Genomic DNA, 20,288 nt, shown 5'->3' on the forward strand with positions numbered 1-20,288 from the left:
GCCGTACCAGCGATACCGTGAATTGTCCTCACTTATCCATCCAATATAATGTGTCCTTAAGTGTTTGTTTAGGCTAAATAAATCACAAAGGAAACGCTAACTAGCTAACGTTAGCTATTTAGCTAGCTTATTTTTCATAAAGGATCTCATCACTTTTGAATGTTGTTGTTGATATCTATTTATCTTGTCATGGCCCTTGCCAAGATCTGTAATGAGATGAATTCACCACTAATTTAGCAACATGTAGTTAGCTAGCTAAGCTACATTACGTGTTTACAATCCAAGAGAGGTCTTCTTCCTGCTTTTCTTCTCTCTTGCTATAGTGACAGCAGCTAGCTAAGCTAACATGACAGATCTGTAACGTTACAGCCACAGTTTAGTCAATTAATTTACTTTGATATGTATTTTAATTGGCGGTTGTTCACTTACTGATGTCATCCTCCAACTCTTAGTTATTGGTTTGTCTGACCTTCCTAGCTGTCAACACTGTTTATACTGTAACTGAAGAATTTGAAATATATTTGTGTTAACATGTATTACTTTCAATAGATCAAGTTGTGAGAGCAGCATTCACCATGTTTCACGGAATACCTGTCACGGGAGGTATGGGAGGAGGTAAGTTGGTCCTTTGTAGCTCAGTTGGTAGAGCATGGCGCTTGCAATGGCAGAGAATTGGGTTTGATTCCTGGGACCACCCATACGTAAAATGTATGCACGCATGACTTAGTCACTTCTATCCAAAGCGACTATCTGTGAAATGGCATGTGTTATTATATATTGAAGGCCTAGTGCAGTCAGAAACACAATTTTCTGGTATTTTATATATCCACACTGAGGTTGGAGTAATACTGTGAAAATGATGATAATACCCTTTTAGGGTAAGAGCTGTTTGAAAATACCTGAAATTTCTGCCTATTTTGGTGGGATTGAGTTTTGGCCAGTAAATTAGTTAATAGACTAATAAGAAATAGTTCCCAAACTCTGCCAATAACAACACATGTTCTGTTTTTGCCTCTGCACTCAGACCACACCCAGACAGTCCAAGCACAATTATTGCTTGAGAAATTGCTCTTTGTTAAGAAGCTATTTTTTTGTTGTGCATTTTAATTGAAAGCAATCACGATAAGGTACTTAATTGTTACCCATAAATTATTTGATATTGAGATAAAAACTGCTGCATTGGAACTTTCAAGTTTGCCTTGAAATAGTCACAGATGGGGTGGCAGGTAGCCTAGTGGTTAGAGCGTTGGGCCAGTCACCGAAAGGTTGCTAGATTGAATCCCCGAGCTGACAAGGTTTAAATCTGTCGTTCTGCCCTTGAACAAGGCAGTCACTGTTCCTAGGCCGTCATTGTAAATAAGAATTTGTTCTGAATTTAAATAAAGGTTCAAATAAAATATGCACTTTATAGACATGATCATCAGAAATGTGCTTGTCTTATAAAGCATCTGTAACTGTTATACTTTTATATTTCTCTTCATTATAGCTCCTGCCAATAAACCTGAATTGTATGAGGTAAGTGGTGTGGAGTTTTGTAGGGTTTGCATAATTGCTTCTTGTGGTATATTTGGTGGAGCTCTTTTAGATATTTAATTTGGCTGTGAGTTTCCTGCTGTTACCTGCTTTTTGTACCTGCATTTTATCAGAAAGAAAAAATAATACAGTTTTCTGTTTTTTTTAGGAAGTAAAATTGTACAAGAATGCAAGAGAACGAGAGAAGTACGTGAACATTGACTGTAAATTAATAATATAATCTATTCACAATCCATGTAGGTTAAATGTTAACATTGAGCATTGTGCTTGTATTAATCAAGGTTTGACAACATGGCAGAGCTGTTTGCTGTGGTGAAGACACTTCAGGCCCTGGAGAAAGCTTACATCAAAGACTGTGTGACCCCTAATGAGTGAGTTTACACTTCACTGGTTGTGTACGCATGTGTCATGGACTATAAATAAAGGTGTGTGTGTGTGTGTGTTAAAAAATATTGTCTGTATATGTATGAGGTTGTTTCAACATTAGAGTTTGAAAATATGTTATGAGATTGATTACTGTGTGTTTCTGTCAGGTACACGGCTGCTTGCTCCAGGCTGCTGGTGCAATACAAGGCTGCTTTCAAACAGGTCCAGGGATCAGACGTGGGTTCTATCGATGACTTCTGCAGGAAGTACAGAGTGAGTTTATATCAGTCACACTGCTTTGAGTAGAGTGTCGGTCTTGTAGATAGAAGATGTAATCCACTCAATGTAACGCATTGTGGCTGATCCCAGATGTATAAGTGCTTTAGGCAACTCTGCGGGCTGCTGAACAATAGAACAATATCTGAATATGAGTAAATTGGGTTATGCCATATGTTGTTCTCCTCTCCCTTCTCTTTTATGTTAGCTTGACTGCCCGCTAGCTATGGAGAGAATCAAGGAGGATCGACCAATCACCATCAAGGATGACAAGGGCAACCTGAATCGCTGCATTGCAGATATCGTATCGGTAGGTCTCTTCGCCATGCCCATGACGTTAAACACTGAGTGATTTCAATCCCAGTGTTCACTTTGGGCTTTTGGCCTTTGGCCAACATTGAAGTGTTTTACAGCCCCATATAGATTGAATAATAAAGTACATTCTGTTTCAGCATTAAGTCATTTTCTTAATTTGAATCATTCTCTGGCTCGTCCCAGAACACTGTGTTGGTGCACCCTTAAGGAATATGTTCCGCATTGCGTCAAACAACATTGATGAATACGATGATTCGGTGAGCGAGTTATTAGCAAGTGCATCGGCGATGTCGTACCCACAGCAACTGTCGTACCCAAACCAGAAACCATGGATTGACGGCAGCAGTCGCGCGAAACTGAAAGCACAAACCACTGCTTTTAACCAGGGCAAGGTGACCGGAAACATGACCGAATACAAACAGTGTAGCTATTCCCTCCGCAAGGCAATCAAACAAGCTAAGCGTCAGTATAGAGACAAAGTAGAGTCGCAATTCAACGGCTCAGACACAAGAGGTATGTGGCAGGGTCTACAGTCAATCACGGATTACAAAAAGAAAACCAGCCCCGTCGCGAACCAGGATGTCTTACTCCCAGACAGACTAAACAACTTCTTTGCTCGCTTTGAGGATAATACAGTGCCACTGACATGGCCCGCTACCAAAACCTAGGCAACAACATCTCCACCCCGCTGATCCTCAACACTGGGGCCCCACAAGGGTGCGTTCTGAGCCCTCTCCTGTACTCCCTGTTCACCCACGACTGCGTGGCCACGCACGCCTCCAACTCAATCATCAAGTTTGCGGACGACACAACAGTGGTAGGCTTGATTACCAACAACGACGAGACAGCCTACAGGGAGGAGGTGAGGGCCCTCGGAGTGTGGTGTCAGGAAAATAACCTCACACTCAACGTCAACAAAACTAAGGAGATGATTGTGGACTTCAGGAAACAGCAGAGGGAACACCCCCATCCACATCGATGGAACAGTAGTGGAGAGGGTAGCAAGTTTTAAGTTCCTCGGCATACACATCACAGACAAACTGAATTGGTCCACTCACACAGACAGCATCGTGAAGAAGGCGCAGCAGCGCCTCTTCAACCTCAGGAGGCTGAAGAAATTCGGCTTGTCACCAAAAGCACTCACAAACTTCTACAGATGCACAATCGAGAGCATCCTGGCGGGCTGTATCACCGCCTGGTATGGCAACTGCACCGCCCTCAACCGTAAGGCTCTCCAGAGGGTAGTGAGGTCTGCACAACGCATCACCGGGGGCAAACTACCTGCCCTCCAGGACACCTACACCACCCGATGTCACAGGAAGGCCATAAAGATCATCAAGGACAACAACCACCCGAGCCACTGCCTGTTCACCCCGCTATCATCCAGAAGGCGAGGTCAGTACAGGTGCATCAAAGCATGGACCGAGAGACTGAAAAACAGCTTCTATCTCAAGGCCATCAGACTGTTAAACAGCCACCACTAACATTGAGTGGCTGCAGCCAACATACTGACTCAACTCCAGCCACTTTAATATTGGAAAAATGTATGTAAAAAATGTATAACTAGCCACTTTAAACAATGCCACTTTTATATGTTTACATACCCTACATTACTCATCTCATATGTATATATTGTACTCGATACCATCTACTGCATCTTGCCTATGCCGTTCTGTACCATCACTCATTCATATATCTTTATGTACATATTATTCATCCCTTTGCACTTGTGTGTGTATAAGGTAGTAGTTGTGGAATTGTTAGGTTAGATTACTCGTTGGTTATTACTGCATTGTCGGAACTAGAAGCACAAGCATTTCGCTACACTCCCATTAACATCTGCTAACCACATGTATGTGACAAATAACATTTTATTTGATTCAAGTGCCACAGCAAATTGCATCCCACATCAATCCTGCCAATATCCGAAAGGGCCGCTGAACAGAGAGGAACTACTTGATATACTGGTATCATAGGACATATAACGCTCACTCGTTGATAGGCTTGGACTGATTGGACCACACATTGTAAAGAGTATGCTTGTGCTGCAGTAAATTTCAGGTTGCTGACAGATGGTGAAATAGTCAGTCAAACATTTTTGCCCTCTGTCTCTGTTTCTCCTCTCTTATCCCCAGCTCTTTATCACTGTGATGGACAAGCTACGTCTGGAGATCCGGGCCATGGATGAGGTAAATAGATCGGACTGAGACAAATGACAATCAAAACCTTGGGGTCCCTATTTATAGGCTACATAGCCCAATTTGAATATTTTGCACATTTATTGGCAAAAAATCTTATTGGTCAAAATACCATTTATTGGCAAAAGATCTGATCTGATTGGTCAAAAGATCAGAATTGGGCTGCCTTTGTAAACGCAGCCATATATCTTGTCAGGTAAAGTGGTTAGGAACTACACCAGGCCCTATGTTTGATTGACTGACTGATTAATCGGTTTGAATTGTTCAGATCCAACCAGACCTGAGAGAGCTGATGGAGACCATGAACAGAATGAGCAACATGCCCCCAGACAATGAAGCCAAGGACAAAGTCAGCCTCTGGTAAAGATGTACCTCATTTAAACACATTGAGGGGCTGGTTTCCCCGACACATGTTAAGCCTAGTCTTAGACTAAGTAGCAGATTCAATGGAGAATCCTCATTGACCATGCTCTTTAAACTAGGCTTAATCTGTGTTCGGGAAACCGGCTCTTGTTGTCTAAGAATGACGAAGTAGGCTTAACACTAACACCGAGTGGCACAGCGGTCTAAGGCACTGCATCTCAGTGCTAGAGGTGTCACTACAGACCCTGGTTCGATTCCAGGCTGCATCACAACCGGCCGTGATTGAGAGTCCCATAAGGCGGTGCACAATTGGCCCGTCCAGATTAGGGTTTGGCCGGGGTAGGCCGTCATTGTAAGTAAGAATTTGTTCTTAACTGACTTGCCTAGTTAAATAAAAATAGTATAGTAATTCAGAAGGTAAAGAGTTGCTTGTTCTCCTCTGTAGGTTGACCACTCTCAGCAGCATGTCAGCCTCTGATGAGCTGGATGACTCCCAGGTTCGCCAGATGCTGTTTGACCTGGAGTCAGCCTACAATGCCTTCAACCGCTTCTTACACTCCTCCTAATCTACCCACATCATCCAGGACTGTGTCACCTTTCTTATATCATTGTACAACCCCTTCCTCCTCTCCTCTACACGTCTCCGAAGTCATCACCCCTGTTTGTGCTTTGTATTATTCCATTGAATAGTATATTTTTTTCCTCCCATCTTTGGTACAGTATCTATCTGTCTGTCTTATCCTTTGAACTCTAACCTAGACTCTTGGCAGCATCCAGTGCGGCGGCCTTGCCTAGTGGGGTGGTCTTCCTGTTCAGTTGGATGCCTTGTTGAGTTGTAGTTCTCCAGCCTGAGTAACGGTGTACTGTGTTAAGGCTGCTTGTATCAGCCTGCATTCTTGAATCTACGTAGAACCATGTTTACTACTGGTTTGAAATATCAACACAAGGCCCAGTGAGTCTGATCCCTTTATAAGTCACTTTAGCTGAAGACGAGACGTAAAACATGTAAAAAATAAAGTGACTGGACGTGGTTTAAGACGTTTGGTTGGCTTGATAAGGGATGGAGAATCTCTTGACAAGTGATGGAAATAACATTTAGAAAAGAACAAACTGCAATTTTTGGGTGAAATCCAGTATATTGCTGTTCCCCATCTGCACTCCGAGACAGTTGTACTTGTGTAGAGGTTATTACTTTAACTCCAGTTGTAACAGATGGTTAACAGAGGTTAACTTGGTTCACATATGAGTTGTATGTAATGCACCCTTATTGATGATTATGTTGAAACACTCTGGTGAAGGAAATGTGGCTGTTGTCAATGGCTTTGTTTTTCTCATTTGATTTGAGTAAAATATTATAGTAGTACTACTACTTCAGTTAATGTGCATAATTAAGCTTTTCTTTAGATGTGAGGGTTTGGCCACATCAGGTGGGCAATGGAGACAGGTGGATTCATAGAATTCTCTCTTCATTTTGGGATGCTGACTAAATGTGTTTCACCCCTCAATTATAATTAGGGAGAGCATATTTATTAAGATTTATCATTGTAAATAATGCAACTTTGAATTTTAAAAAGCATGTAACATCTTTTTTTTTTTTTAGAAATAAAAATAAAAAATCTACCTCCAACTTTGGTGTCCGCCTTTAATCATGTTTTAACATTTATGTGTGAATTCTATGGTTATTCATTGCACCTTTTGCTTTGTATCTTGGACATATTGATAAGACATTCGGTTAAGAAAATAAAGAATACGGCTCCTTTAAAAGCGGTCGGGACGGGTTCAGCCGCAAAGATGCGTCTCCAGGACAACAAACAATTACAAAAAGAACCCGATATGCTTTTTTTCTATCCAGCAGCAAACCACCATTGGCTCTCGCTGATATCCTTGAACCGGACCTTTTCAGTGCTTTCAAAGGAGACCATGGGTCATTTTATTTTAGGGATATATTTGTGAATGAATGTATCGGTGGGCAACGACTGTGATTGATCAGTAACCATTCAACATTAGCTCAGAAGTTCAAAGGGGCTAGCTTGCATGCTGCTGGCTGCTAAACAACATAGCTAGCTAAAATCACGTGTTTTATATTTAACTCATTCAAACGAAAGGGTGTGAAGATTCCAGCTCCAAGAAGTTGATACCTTGAATCACATGTTTTCAGAACGTTCATGATCAAACTTTTCTTTTCAGAATTTCAACTTGGGGCTGAGACTGTTACATTGTAATTAAGGCATGAGAAACATTGCATAGAGTTATCTAAACAAAGAATAAGGATGAACGTCACAGAGGTGGAGGATCATATTTCCATGAAATATGAAATACAAAGAAGACTTGGAAAGGGGGTAAGTAAATCTAGGCTGTCTCCGGTTTTTATAGTTCTGTGAAAAGTTATTTGTTGGGAAGAAGGTCGAACTTATGAATGACAACTGTATTGCACGCTGCTGTCAAACAATAATAGTAGCTACAAAAAGCAATTAGTTGTTTATGTTTTCTGTCGGTTTTGAAAATGTATTTTAAATGAATAATCAAATTGCACACATTGCAACATTTCAGTTTTTCTTCCCCAGTCTTTCCATGAAGAAAAATTCTTACAATTCCCCAGAATTAAAGTTCCTTTGAATAATGATGTCATAAGCTAGAGGATTGTCTACTTTTTCAGAACAAGCTGTTTCTTTCAGCCAGATCAGTAGACTTTGATACTAGGGAAATAGAAAAATCAGTGACTTTAGAGTCCAAAGCTTTTGTTTTGTTTATCCCCAGACATAGACATAGAATAATGGAATCTCTGCCTTCATTCCCTTTGACAAACCAAGAAGAGAGTTTCTCGCCTTGTGTTATAAGCATCCGGGAGGCTAGATCTATCTCTGAACTGTATAGTGCCAGGTGGTAAACCTGGGACACTGTTGAGTCATGTAGATACATCATACAGATGCTAATGGTCATATTACACTTGTTAACAGTTAACTACAGTTTAATTTTACCCAAGAAAATAATGTGTTTGGGCACTATTCCCAGGTTACAATACCAAGAATACAATCATAAGTTCCAAGACAGTAATTTGTCAAAAACATGTAAGAAAGTCTTCCTTGACAACCCCTATTTCTCCAGTTTTCGTTCCGTCTGATAATATTAAAGTAAGCCTTGCTTTGCTTGTTAAGCAGGATGTCATTGACGCCAGGTGGGACTGGCCACAGAGGGACCAGTGTCTAGTGAACCTGATCATGTGTTCTCTCAGCTCAGCACTGGGCTGTCTGTCGGGGGACCCATTGTCATAACCAGTCACCTCTCCTCGATGTGCTGCTGACTCTAAAAGTGCTTAGTAATGTCTCTAGAACGTTTTGTCTTTCCTTACTCTCCACTCTACTTCACTGTCTGTTTTCATATTGTGATTTTAATTTCTCTTGGGGCTCAACTGCAGTCTTGTAGCAGTTTGTTTAACCTTTAATCCTTATAATGATTCACTAACAGTTTTATATTTCTTTATCTGTGTCCAGGCATATGGGATTGTATGGAAGGCTGTGGACAGGCAGACAGGAGAAGTTGTGGCTGTTAAGAAAATATTTGATGCCTTCAGGAATAGGACTGATGCCCAGGTTTGTGATACATGATGATATTGGTCATTGACATTGTCTGCCACTAACAAGGTGTAGCTACAGAGGTAATTAAGATTGACTTGTCACAATGTTTTTTTCTCAACAGCGGACATTCAGAGAAATAATGTTTCTTCAGGTAAGAATGAATACCTATATCAATTAGTGTAATAGTGTTGCTTACGTCCCTCTCCTTTCCCGAACCAGGGACCATCTGAACACATCAACAACGGCCTCCCACAAAGCATCGTTATCTATCGCTCTGCAAAAGCCATGGCCTTTGCAGAGCAAGGGAAACAACTACTTCAAGGTCTCAGAGCAAGTGATGTCACCGATTGAAACGCTAATAGCGCGCACCGCTAATTAGCTAGCCATTTCACACCGGTTATATTAACAACAAATGGAAAGTTGAAGTGGGTTTTGTTTGAAGGGAGCACAAGCGCAGCCTGCAGCCAGCTCCACAGCCAGAGTAGAATGGTCCTGTTGCTGTGGAAACTGGGGCCGTGCTTGCATACCGTAATGTAAACACCAGATGGCTCCTGCTCTTCAGGAAAAGTAAAAAAGTTGTGAATAACATAGGCAAGAACCAAAAATCTCACGTAAACATGGTCTGTCCACGAGAGATTATGGATAACAAAATGGACACTAAAATGTTTATGGCATGGTTTTTAAATTAATGTGTAAACTGATCATTCCCTCTGCTATTGTGACAGAGACAGTTCTGTTGAGTTATTCTGGGGGGTGGGGTGTGCCATATGTAAACTAACATATGGAATTATTTTAAGATGGTGGATAATTTAGCTATTTGATTTAGAATTTTAGGACCCTTGTCGGTGTAAAACAAATATATACAAAAATTGGTTTGACAAAATATAGAATTTGGCCTTTACTGCTATAGCCCATAGAAGCACATTGAATAACACATTCATAAATGGCAAAACAAACAGTCAAAAAGGAGATATAAGAAAGCTCAGGAAACATTTTTGTTTTTTGGACACATATTTAAGCCTTCTTTTTTATTTGCACAAAACTACCTCCATACTTCCATTTAAAAGATAGAACCAGTACCAGGTTACCTTTTTCATTTATCTAGGCAAGTCAGTTAAGAAAGTAATCTTATTTACAATGACGGCCTAACCCAGACGATGCTGGGCCAATTGTACACCGCCCTATGGGACTCCCAAACACTCCTGTTGTGATGCAGCCTGGAATCGAACCAGGGTCTGTAGTGACGCATCTAGCACTGAGATGCAGTGCCTTAGACCGCTGCGCCACTCAGTAGCCCAACGTTCAGACGAGTCCCGTGACACTTGTGGGAGTCGTACAGCAAAACTGAGAACTCCATCGTGTTCATGGGAATCTCATCTTTCCATAGATTGGTTCATTATTAGTTAAGCCAAACAGTTTGGACACTACAGATGTTTTAGTGAGAAGATCAATTTTCGGAATGTCTCGTGGTCTGACAAACACCGCTGTAGCCTGGGCACCTTCCACCAGTGGTGGAAAAAGTACCCTAATTGTCATACTTGAGTAAAAGTAAAGATACCTTAATAGAAAATGACTCAAGTAAAAGTGAAAATCACCCAGTAAAATAGTACTTGAGTAAAAGTCAAAAGGTTTTGGGTTTTAAATATACTTATGTATCAAAGTAAATGTAATTGTTAAAATGTACTTAAAGTATCAAAAATAAAAGTATTAATATATTTTCTTACGGTTAGCCAGGGGCACACACCAACACTCAGACATAATTTACAAACAATGCATTTGTGTTAAGTTAGTCCCCCAGATAAGAAGAAGTAGACCTAGGGATGTTTTCTTGATAAGTGTGTGAATTTGACCATTTTCCTTCCTGCTAAGTACTTTTGGGTGTCAGGGAAAATGTATGGAGTAAAAAGTATATTATTTTCATTAGGAATGTAGTGAAGTGAAAGTTGTCAAAAATATAAATAGTAAAGTACCGACCCCCCCAAAAAAACTACTTAAGTAGTACTTTAAAGTATTTCTACTTAAGTACTTTACACTACTGCCTGCCATCTCAGATGCAGAAGGCCGACATAGGTGGATGCAGTGGATTGAGACACAGCCCATGCAAAAAAATATAGTTCTAGCTTAAACAGATGGATGTTGATGGGAGATTTTTCTTATGTTATTTCGATTGATGCATGGGTGCATCAATAGACTCTTAAGGATATTTAAAGAGACTACTAACAGTATTGGGGAAAGTTTGCTGTGTGATTTTGGTGCTTAGTTAATCATTCAGATGGTGACCATATATTCTGTCCTCATGAAAGTGGATAGAAAACTGGTCACACAGGACAAGCAAACAGTGTGGTCCGCTTTTATAGGTCTCCAGTCTCCACCATCCACTCCAGCCAGGGAAAACAGAGGCCAGGGCCTTAACCTGTGTGTGTGTCCATAATAAGGCTGTTACTATCTCCCACAGAAACACTGGCACACCAGTCTCTGGATGGTTTACATCACATAGCATTTCAACATTGACCCATCCCAACAAGGGCTAGACTGTTATGGCACCATCCCTAAGAAGATTCTCCCTTTTGTAGTCAAACCAAATCACATTTTATTTGTCACATGCACCAAATACAACAGGTTTACCATCAAATGCTTACTACAAGCCCTTAACCAACAATGAATGCAGTTTTAAGAAAATGGAGAAAATATTTACTAAATAAACTAAAGTTTAAAAAAAAAACATTTAAAAAAAGTAACAATAAAATAACAATAATGTGGCTATATACAGGGGGTACAGGTACCGAGTCAATGTGCGGTAATACAGATTAATCAAGGTCATTTGTACATGTAGGTAGGAGTAAGGTGACTATGCATAGATAATAAACAGCAAGTTGCGGCAGTGTAAAAACAAAGGGGGGGTGGGGGTCTATTTAAATAGTACGGGTGGCCATTTGATTAATTGTTCAGCAGTCTTATGGCTTAGGGGTAGAAGCTGTTAAGGAGCCTTTTGGACCAAGACGTGGCACTCCGGTACCGCTTGCCATGCGGTAGCAGAGAGAACAGGCTATTACTTTGGTGACTGGAGTCTTAGAAAAAATGTTTAGGCCTTCCTCTGACACCACCTAGTACACACAATACCAGTCAAAAGTTTGGACACATACTCATTGAAGGGTTTTTCTTAATTTTTACTATTTTCTACATTGTAAAATAATAGTAAAGACATCAAAACTATGAAATAACACATATGGAATCATGTAGTAACCAAAAAAGTCTTATATTTTCAAATAGATTTTAGATTCTTCAAAGTAGCCACCCTTTTGCCGGTTGGAACCAAAAATGTCAAATTTGGACTCATTACCAAAGGACAGATTTCCACCAGTCTAATGCCCATCTCTCATGTTTCTTGGCCCAAGCAAGTCTCTTCTTATTATTGGTGTCCTTTAGTAAAGGTTTCATTGCAGCAATTCGACCATGAAGGCCTGATTCACACAGTCTTCTCTGAACAGTTGATGTTGATATGTGTCTGTTACTTGAACTCTGTGAAGCATTTATTTGGGTTGCAATCTGAGGTGCAGTTAACTCTAATGAACTTGTCCTCTGCAGCAGAGGTAACTCTGGGTCTTCCTTTCCTGTGGCGGTCCTCATGAGAGCCAGTTTCATCATAGGGATTGATGGTTTTTGCGACTGCACTTGAAGAAACGTTCAAAATTCTTGAAATTTTGCAGATTGACTGACCTTCATGTCTTAAAGTAATGATGGACTGTCATTTCTCTTTGCTTATTTGAGCCGTTCTTGCCATAATATGGACTTGATCTTTCACCAAATAGGGCTATCTTCTGTATGCCACCCCTACCTTGTCACAACTGATTCAACTGATTGTCTCAAACACATTAAGAAGGAAAGAAATTCCACAAATTAATGTTCAACAAGGCACACCTGTTAATTGAAATGCATTCCAGGTGACTGCCCTCATGAGGCCTTGGGCTCCTGAGTGGCACAGCGGTCTAAGGCACTGCATCTCATTGCTAGAAGCATCACTACAGACCCTGGTTCAATTCCAGGCTGTATCACAACTGGCTGTGATTGGGAGTCCCATAGGGTGCCGCACAATTGGCTTGGCCCCGCGTTGTTAGGGTTTGGCCAGGGTAGGCTGTCATTGTAAATAAGAATTTGTTCTTAACTCACTTGCCTAATTAAATAAAGGTTATATAAAAAATGAATAGAAAGCCGGTTGAGAGAATGCCAAGAGTGTGCAAATCTGTCATCAAGGCAAAGGGTTTGTTTAAAAAAAAGTTAACACTTTTTCGGTTACTACATGATTCCGTTTGTGGTATTACATAGTTTTGATGTCTTCGCTATTATTCTACAATGTAGAAAATAGTACAAATAAAGAAAATTCCCTCAAATGAGTAGGTGTGTCCAAACTTTTGACTGGTACTGTAGGTCCTGGAAGGCAGGAAGCTTGGCCCCAGTGATGTACTGGGCTGTACGCACTACCCTCTGAAGAGCATTAAGGTCGGATGCCGAGCAGTTGCCATACTAGGCGGTGATGCAATCGGTCAGGATGCTCTCGATGGTGCAGCTGTAGAACTTTTTGAGGATCTGGGGACTCATGCCAAATCTTTTGTCTCCTGAGGGGGAAAAGGTGTTGTGCCCTCTTCACAACTTTCTTGGTGTGTTTGGACCATGATAGTTTGTTAGTGATGTGGACACCAAGGAACTTGAAACTCTCTACCCGCTCCACTACAGCAACTTTGATGTGAATGGGGGGGTGTTCGGTCATAATATTGTTTTAATTAATTTACGGTGGTCTTTGAGGACTGTGTGTGCGTGCTTGTGTCTTTTTCAAACAGTTATGTATTTCTCCCTGCAGGAATTTGGAGATCATGCCAACATCATCAAACTGCTGAACGTCATCAGAGCTCAAAATGACAACGATATTTACCTGGTCTTTGAATACATGGGTGAGGACTCTTATGTGGATTGTCTATTGGCATCCATTTTGAATCTTCTGTCGTGTTGACTTCAGGATTGTGGTGATTTGTGAAATGGTCGCACGCTATATAATATGACATGCCTATTAATAATAACAGATACACATGCAAGATGCTTGCATTGATGACTCTTGATGGTCAAAATCACCCTGATACCCAATAAAATGCATTTTCAGGGCTTTCCCACTGTATTTATTATTTTCCACCTACCTTGTAATACATTTGATGAGGTCGGCCATTATGAAATAACAACACAGAAAGAATGTAGGCAGTCAGGCAGGCAAGCTGCAAGGTTATGCAGCAGTTTAAACCTGGCACCAGAGGGAGGTGTGAGAGGGGAGGGCTCTTCTCCTCTTGGCTGCCTGCGATGCCTGCTGAGTCCACACATTGGACTGCTCTCTGATCTCTGCAGGCTAATCTCTGAGTGTGGGCCAACATCACGGCACATGTTTTCCCTGGCACACCCCACCATGGAAAATGCCTCCTTTGTCCAACCCTGGCTAATTATGGGGCACTGCAGGAGTGTGCAGATTGTTTATGGGAAACGTGATGTGTCTGGTTTGTTATTCATTGAGTGTTTTATTGAAAGGTGACATTATTCTGAGTGTGGTATGGATGAATGTTCAATGCTGGATGATTCCTGTTGGTTATTAGTGTTTTTACCACCTGTGTGTTGCAGACACTGACCTGCATGCGGTGATAAAGAAAGGCAACCTGCTGAAAGACATCCATAAACGCTATGTCATGCATCAACTCCTTAAGGCCACCAAATACATGCACTCAGGCAATGTCATCCACAGAGACCAGAAGGTACAGTAGAATGTTTAAATTGCCAGTGTACTAAGAAGTGTGCATATTGAGAATATGACATTATTGCATTTGCAGATGTGCTGGTGCCACCAGTATGGGTGACGCTATCCAATTCTTCTTTTTCTAGAGGAAAAACCATTTGGATGACATTATTGAATTTGCATTCCTCTTCCCACAGCCGTCCAATATTCTGCTTGACACGGATTGCTTTGTGAAGCTGTGTGACTTCGGTTTAGCAAGATCTCTCTACCAGATCCAGGAGGATGCTGGGAACCCGGCGCTGACAGAGTATGTGGCGACGCGGTGGTACAGACCTCCTGAGATCCTGCTGGGCTCTTCAAGGTACACATGCACTGGGACCTGCTGTAGTTTCTCAATAAACTGAAGCCACTTCTTCAGGCCACGTCTTCAGGCTTGAATACATCTCTGAAAGAGTGAACTGTTTTCTTGATTTAGTGTTAACTTGGGTTTCTTATCAAATAATGCACCCAATGGGAATGTAAGTATTCTTGCAGAAACCTGTCAGTGCCTGTGAAATCACTGAAATACTTTGATTTTTCCTATAGGTACACAAAGGGTGTAGACATGTGGAGTATAGGTTGTATCCTAGGAGAGATGCTGCTTGGGAAGCCCCTTTTCCCTGGAACCTCCACCATCAACCAGATAGAAAAAATCATGAGTGCCATTCCATACCCTAGCCCAGAGGGTGAGTATTCATTCCTGGCTGCACAGTTCACAGAAAACTGCTAGTGTGCTATTTGCTTGTTGAGCACTAGTAGTGGAATCAAGCTTTTATGCCTCTAACTGACCAAGTTAACTGACCAACTGATCATTACTTAAGTAATGATATGTGATTTGGTTTTCAGACGTACTTTCAATCAGATCTGAGTATGGTGCCTCTGTGATTCAGAGGATGCTACTGAGGTAAGTCATAGCGGAAGTCCTACAGAAGTAAATATGTCTATATAAAGGTGTCTAGACATTTTGAGAGCTTGAGACTATAAGGTTCTATCTGCAGTTTTGTCAAAATATAGTTATTGATATTGCCTTGTTATATTCAAAGTTATCTACCTATATAGTACTCTAAATACCCCCAATTGGTGCTGTTAAGTTCAAAAGAATGCAAAATAAAAGTTGCTAACACCATTCAAACCAATGAGGGTTCGGAACATTAAAGCCAATTATCTCATAATCATCTTTTTGCAGATAGAACCATATAGTTGCAGGCTCTTGATTTATTCACAGTGCTGCTGTCTGTATTTGTCTGCCTGCGTGGCCAGGCCCCAGGTGCCTCTAGAGGACCTTCTGCAGCCGTCGGTGCCCCCTGATGCCCTAGACCTGGTGTGTCGCCTGCTGGTGTTCAACCCAGATAAGAGGCTGACCGCTGAGCAGGCCCTGCAGCACCTCTACGTCTCCAGGTAACGTCCAATCTATTTATACAGCACATCTCATACATTAAAATGCAGTGCAATGTGGTTTATACAAGTTTTTATAGGCTGGTTATCAATCGTGTCCAGTCAAATGTATTGTAAAACGCCCTTTTAAATCAGCAGTTTAGAGTAACCCAGGCTAGACCCCAAAGGGCAAGGAAGCTGACTTAAGTCACAAATGGCATTATATACCCAAAGGCCAATATGTCACAATGCTAGAATCCTTTAATGATGCTAATACTGTTCATTTCTGTTATTTGTTGCATCCCAAATGGCACCCTGTTCCCTACATAGTGCACTTCCATTGACCTGGGCCCTGGTTAAAACTATTGCACTATGTTGGTTAGTTTTTTGCTTTTACAATGTTTCTGAGTAGTGCTAGTCTTGGATTTAACAATGTTGTTATTTTCTATTTGTGTTGTGTTATGTCATAATCTTTGTGTTTTCCCCTTAATTTCACTGGAGATTCCACAACCCAGACAAGGAGCCAGGTCTGGACCATGCCGTGATCCTGCCTGTGGATGATGATGTCCAGTTGTCGGTGGTTCAGTACCGCAACAAACTGTACAAGGTAATACTGAGGGGGGGCAGGATGATGAACACCTGTCTCGTGTTCTGTTTGGTTGGCTTAGGGTAGATCATTACTGACAATTGTTGAACAGTTACTAATAGTTTGAAACAAGTTCCTTTCAAGGCATTATGACAATAGACATTTTTATTTACGACTGAAAAAAGGCACAGTATCTATAATCAGTCTTCTCTATCCATCTTTTATCTCTGTCCCGTGGAAAAGATGATTCTAGAGAACAGGACCACAAGGAGAATGCTACGTAATATCCAGCCCAGGCCGAAGAAGAAAGAGGAGCCGGTTTCTGGGTCTGGGTGTGACAGTGGAGACCATGGGAAGGAAAGGCCCAATGGGAAGAACAAAGGCGGGCCGGAGCCAGTCCCACTGGCTGGTGATGGTGGAGGGGACCTTTGGGTTAAATCCCTTCATGATAAGACTGAACACCAGGCTGCTCGTCCAGTTATCACCATACCCACCCCAGTACCTGTGTCTACCCTGCCAGCCCTGGAGAATACCAGCCCTGCAGCTAGCCCCGTCATGGGAAAGACTACATATAATCCCATCACACATGTTGCCAGTGAGTACACGAACACACGCATAATATCCCCAACATTCACATTCACACACACCTTCACACTTCATACACACAGGTGCATTCTTTCTCATGGTATTTGTCTTCTATTTCTCTCATGCAGATGGTTTTGTTAAAAGTCTGGCTGGACCACCTCACTATTTTCGCTCTGGTACTGCCAGCAGGAAATTGGAGCAACAGATGAGTGTTGAAAATGTAACTGTACTGCCAGCAGAGGGCGCTAACGGCAACACTGTTGTAAGTACCACTGTCATAAGTAAAACTGAGTTGTAATAGGAAAAACTCAGGTCCCAGGAAAGAGTTTAGTTACAACAGATGCAACAGATCATGTTAAATACAATACAACCTGCAACAAGGGAACAATAACCTACAACAATTCAAAAAGATTGTTGGATTTGCAGAATAAATCACCTATTTTATATCCTCTTGAGATACATGACGTAATACAATACCTACAGGTAACTGCCAAAATAATGGAAACATTTGAGTAAATGAAGGCTACAAAGTATATTGAAAGCAGGTGCTTCCTGAGTTAATTAAGCAATTCTTTATTTTATTTAACTAGGCAATTCAGTTAAGAACAAGTTCTTGTTTACATTGACGGCCTACCAGGGAACAGTGGGTTAACTGCCTTGTTCAGGGGCAGAATGACAGATTTTTACCTTGTCCGCTCAGGGATTCGATCCAGCAACCTTTCAGTTACTGGCCCAAATCACTAGGCTACCTACCACTAGGCACCTGCCGCCCCAAAATTAACATTGGAATTTACATCCCATCATGCTTAGGGACATGTAAAAAAAATGCTGGGCCGGCCATTCATTTGGCTATCAAGACTATGTCCCTATAGGATGACAATGTCCCCATCCACAGGGCATGGGGGTGGCAGGAATAGCCTCAAGGTTAGAGCGTTGGGCCAGTAACCGAAAAATCTGCTGTTTTAAATCCCGGAGCCGACAAGGTGAAAACCTGCTGCTGTGCCCCTGAGCAAGGCATTTACCCCCAATTGCTCAAGAGCCGCTTGACAATTGTGACCCTGGTCGTGATCCCACTCCCTGCGGGTGTCTCAGGGGGAGTTGGGATATGCAAAAAACACATTTGCATTTCAGACTTGTTACAGGAAAAATATAAGCATCCCCCAAAAAACATTATTATGAGTGGTCACTGAATGGTTTGATGAGCATGAAAACGATGTAAACCATATGCCATGGCCATCTCAGTCACCAGATAAAACCCAATGGAACACCTATGGAAAATTCTGGAGTGGCGCCTGAGATAGCGTTTTCCACCACCATCAACAAAACACAAAATGATGACATTTCTTGTGGAAGAATGGTGTCACATCCCTCCAATAGAGTTCCAGACACTTGTAGAATCTATGCCAAGGTGCATTGAAGCTGTTCTTGTCCGTGGTGGCCCAACACCCTATGAAGACACTATGTTGGTGTTTCCTTTATTTTGGAAGTTACCTGTATGTGTGTACGTGACGTGTTTGTGCAAATCATCAGTTTCTCCTCGGTCCTCGTACTAGGACCTTCAGTGATTAGTTGCAGCGTCACTTGTTCATAGCAAAATACAAGAGAATAAACTACACACAATTCCGTACATTCAGACTGACGCAACCTTCAGCTAGCACCTTGAATGTCTCAAATATAGACTACTGGATAGACAAGCATGTTAGTCGTGTGTATTACAGACAGTGACTGTAGATTTATGAGCCATTGTGTTGATCACTACGCAGCACAACAAGTTCTTTTGAGTGTCCACTGCAAAATATACATGCATGGAGATATTTTTCTGTAATAATTTCTCTCTCTTTTTTTGCTCTCTCTCTTTTCCTATCTGTTAGTCTATGGAGCAGATTCTGCAGCGCGGTCGCTCAGCACCTGTCAGCCACAACCGTTCCTTCTCCCTGACCCTCTCCCATCCCCAGAACAACCCGCTGGTCCGCAGAGACGAGCCCTCTGTGTCCTCAGGGATATGTGTCACCTCTGCACGCCTGGTGAGTGGACATTGCCCTGCTATTTTAACAAACTCATACTCTATGATCTCATATACTGTTGCTGCTGCCACTATTGAGAAGACTTTATGTCAATGCCATGAATCGTCTTCTGTAATGTGTCCTTTTCCAATGTTTCATTATCACCCTGTTGAGAGCAGGGAACTCAGCTGCCGGCTGTGATATGTTTTTACATTGTAGCCTAAATTTTGATGTAAAGGACTTGTCCCATATTCCCCCTCATAAAATGTTGGTCTCCCCCTCTAACCCATATTTTCTCTCCATTTGGTTATTTTTGGGGGTTAAACAAAGAACCAGCGGTCCCAGTCTCAGACACGAGAGGCACGGCCCCCTCCCAGGTTCAGTAAGAAGGTTTTCCAGAGTAAAGCCAATGTGGTGGCTGCCGGGGATCCCCGTGCCAAACTGGGCAGCTATTCTCAGGCCTATGGCACCATCAACAAGACAGAGCTGGATAACCTTATGAAGTATCAACAGTAACCACCACACTATGCTGGTTGTATGGGACACTGTCTGACATCAGAGGGGCAATAGACGAGGGGACAGGGAACAGGGAGATATAGGCTAGTGGAATGTTTGGGGAGGAAAGTATTATTGCGAGACGAAAGTTAGGAGTTCAGCAGTACAGATTGGAAGTAACCATGGAGACATGGAAATCCATAGAGTAAAGGTGACAATGATTAAATGCCATCAACTTAGCCCCACTTCCTTTGTGAAATAATGACTCGCTGGGAAATGGGAACTATAGATCCTTAGCTTTATGTAACTAAATTTGCAAGGGTTTTTACAGTGAAATGCTTTATACTAGAGGACAGCAGATATACCAGTGTAAATATATACAGTACCAGTCAAAGGTTTGGACACACCTACTCATTCAAGGGTTTTTCTTTATTTTTACTATTTTCTACATTGTAGAATAATAGTGAAGACATCCCAACTATGGTATAACACATATGGAATCATGTATTAAGCAAAAAAGTGTTAAACAAATCAAAATATATTTTATATTTGAGATTTTTCAAAGTAGCCAACTTGATGACAGCTTTGCACACTCTTGGCATACTCTCAACCAAGTTCACCTAGAATGCTTTGCTTTTTCAACCGTCTTGAAGGAGTTCCCGCATATGCTGAGCACTTGTTGACTGCTTTTCCTTCACTCTGCTGTCCAACTCATCCCAAACCATCTCAATTGGGTTGAGGTTGGGTGATTGTGGAGGACAGGTCATCTGATGCAGCACTCCGTCACTCTCTTGGTCAAATAGCCCTTACACA

The 20,288-nt window shown here is 41.7% G+C and overlaps 2 protein-coding genes across 3 annotated transcripts in view; both read left to right on the forward strand.

The window, feature by feature from the left end:
• Window positions 1-6,678, forward strand: part of LOC112229463 (VPS28 subunit of ESCRT-I) — a 7,805-nt gene extending 1,127 nt beyond the window's left edge. For both annotated transcript variants that reach the window (XM_024395309.2, XM_024395308.2), the window contains exons 2-10: window positions 550-615; window positions 1,487-1,515; window positions 1,682-1,719; window positions 1,815-1,904; window positions 2,067-2,172; window positions 2,384-2,485; window positions 4,626-4,679; window positions 4,957-5,048; window positions 5,497-6,678. In XM_024395309.2, the coding sequence (XP_024251077.1) occupies window positions 576-615; window positions 1,487-1,515; window positions 1,682-1,719; window positions 1,815-1,904; window positions 2,067-2,172; window positions 2,384-2,485; window positions 4,626-4,679; window positions 4,957-5,048; window positions 5,497-5,617 (672 nt within the window). In that variant the 5' untranslated portion in view covers window positions 550-575 and the 3' untranslated portion in view covers window positions 5,618-6,678. The remainder of the gene's footprint in view (window positions 1-549; window positions 616-1,486; window positions 1,516-1,681; window positions 1,720-1,814; window positions 1,905-2,066; window positions 2,173-2,383; window positions 2,486-4,625; window positions 4,680-4,956; window positions 5,049-5,496) is intronic.
• Window positions 6,679-6,875: 197 nt separating this feature from the next.
• LOC112229246 (mitogen-activated protein kinase 15) lies at window positions 6,876-19,954 on the forward strand. Its single transcript, XM_024395084.2, has 14 exons — window positions 6,876-7,390; window positions 8,543-8,641; window positions 8,748-8,777; window positions 13,482-13,572; window positions 14,282-14,412; window positions 14,591-14,754; window positions 14,979-15,118; window positions 15,279-15,336; window positions 15,693-15,830; window positions 16,308-16,413; window positions 16,636-16,987; window positions 17,106-17,239; window positions 18,849-19,001; window positions 19,311-19,954. Exons 1-14 carry the CDS (start codon window positions 7,322-7,324, stop codon window positions 19,494-19,496), a joined length of 1,851 nt encoding a protein of 616 aa, XP_024250852.1. The 5' UTR covers window positions 6,876-7,321; the 3' UTR covers window positions 19,497-19,954.
• The last annotated feature ends 334 nt before the right edge of the window (window positions 19,955-20,288 follow it).

The sequence above is a fragment of the Oncorhynchus tshawytscha genome, linkage group LG31 (genome assembly GCF_018296145.1).
Source record: "Oncorhynchus tshawytscha isolate Ot180627B linkage group LG31, Otsh_v2.0, whole genome shotgun sequence".
Taxonomy (NCBI): Eukaryota; Metazoa; Chordata; class Actinopteri; order Salmoniformes; family Salmonidae; genus Oncorhynchus; species Oncorhynchus tshawytscha.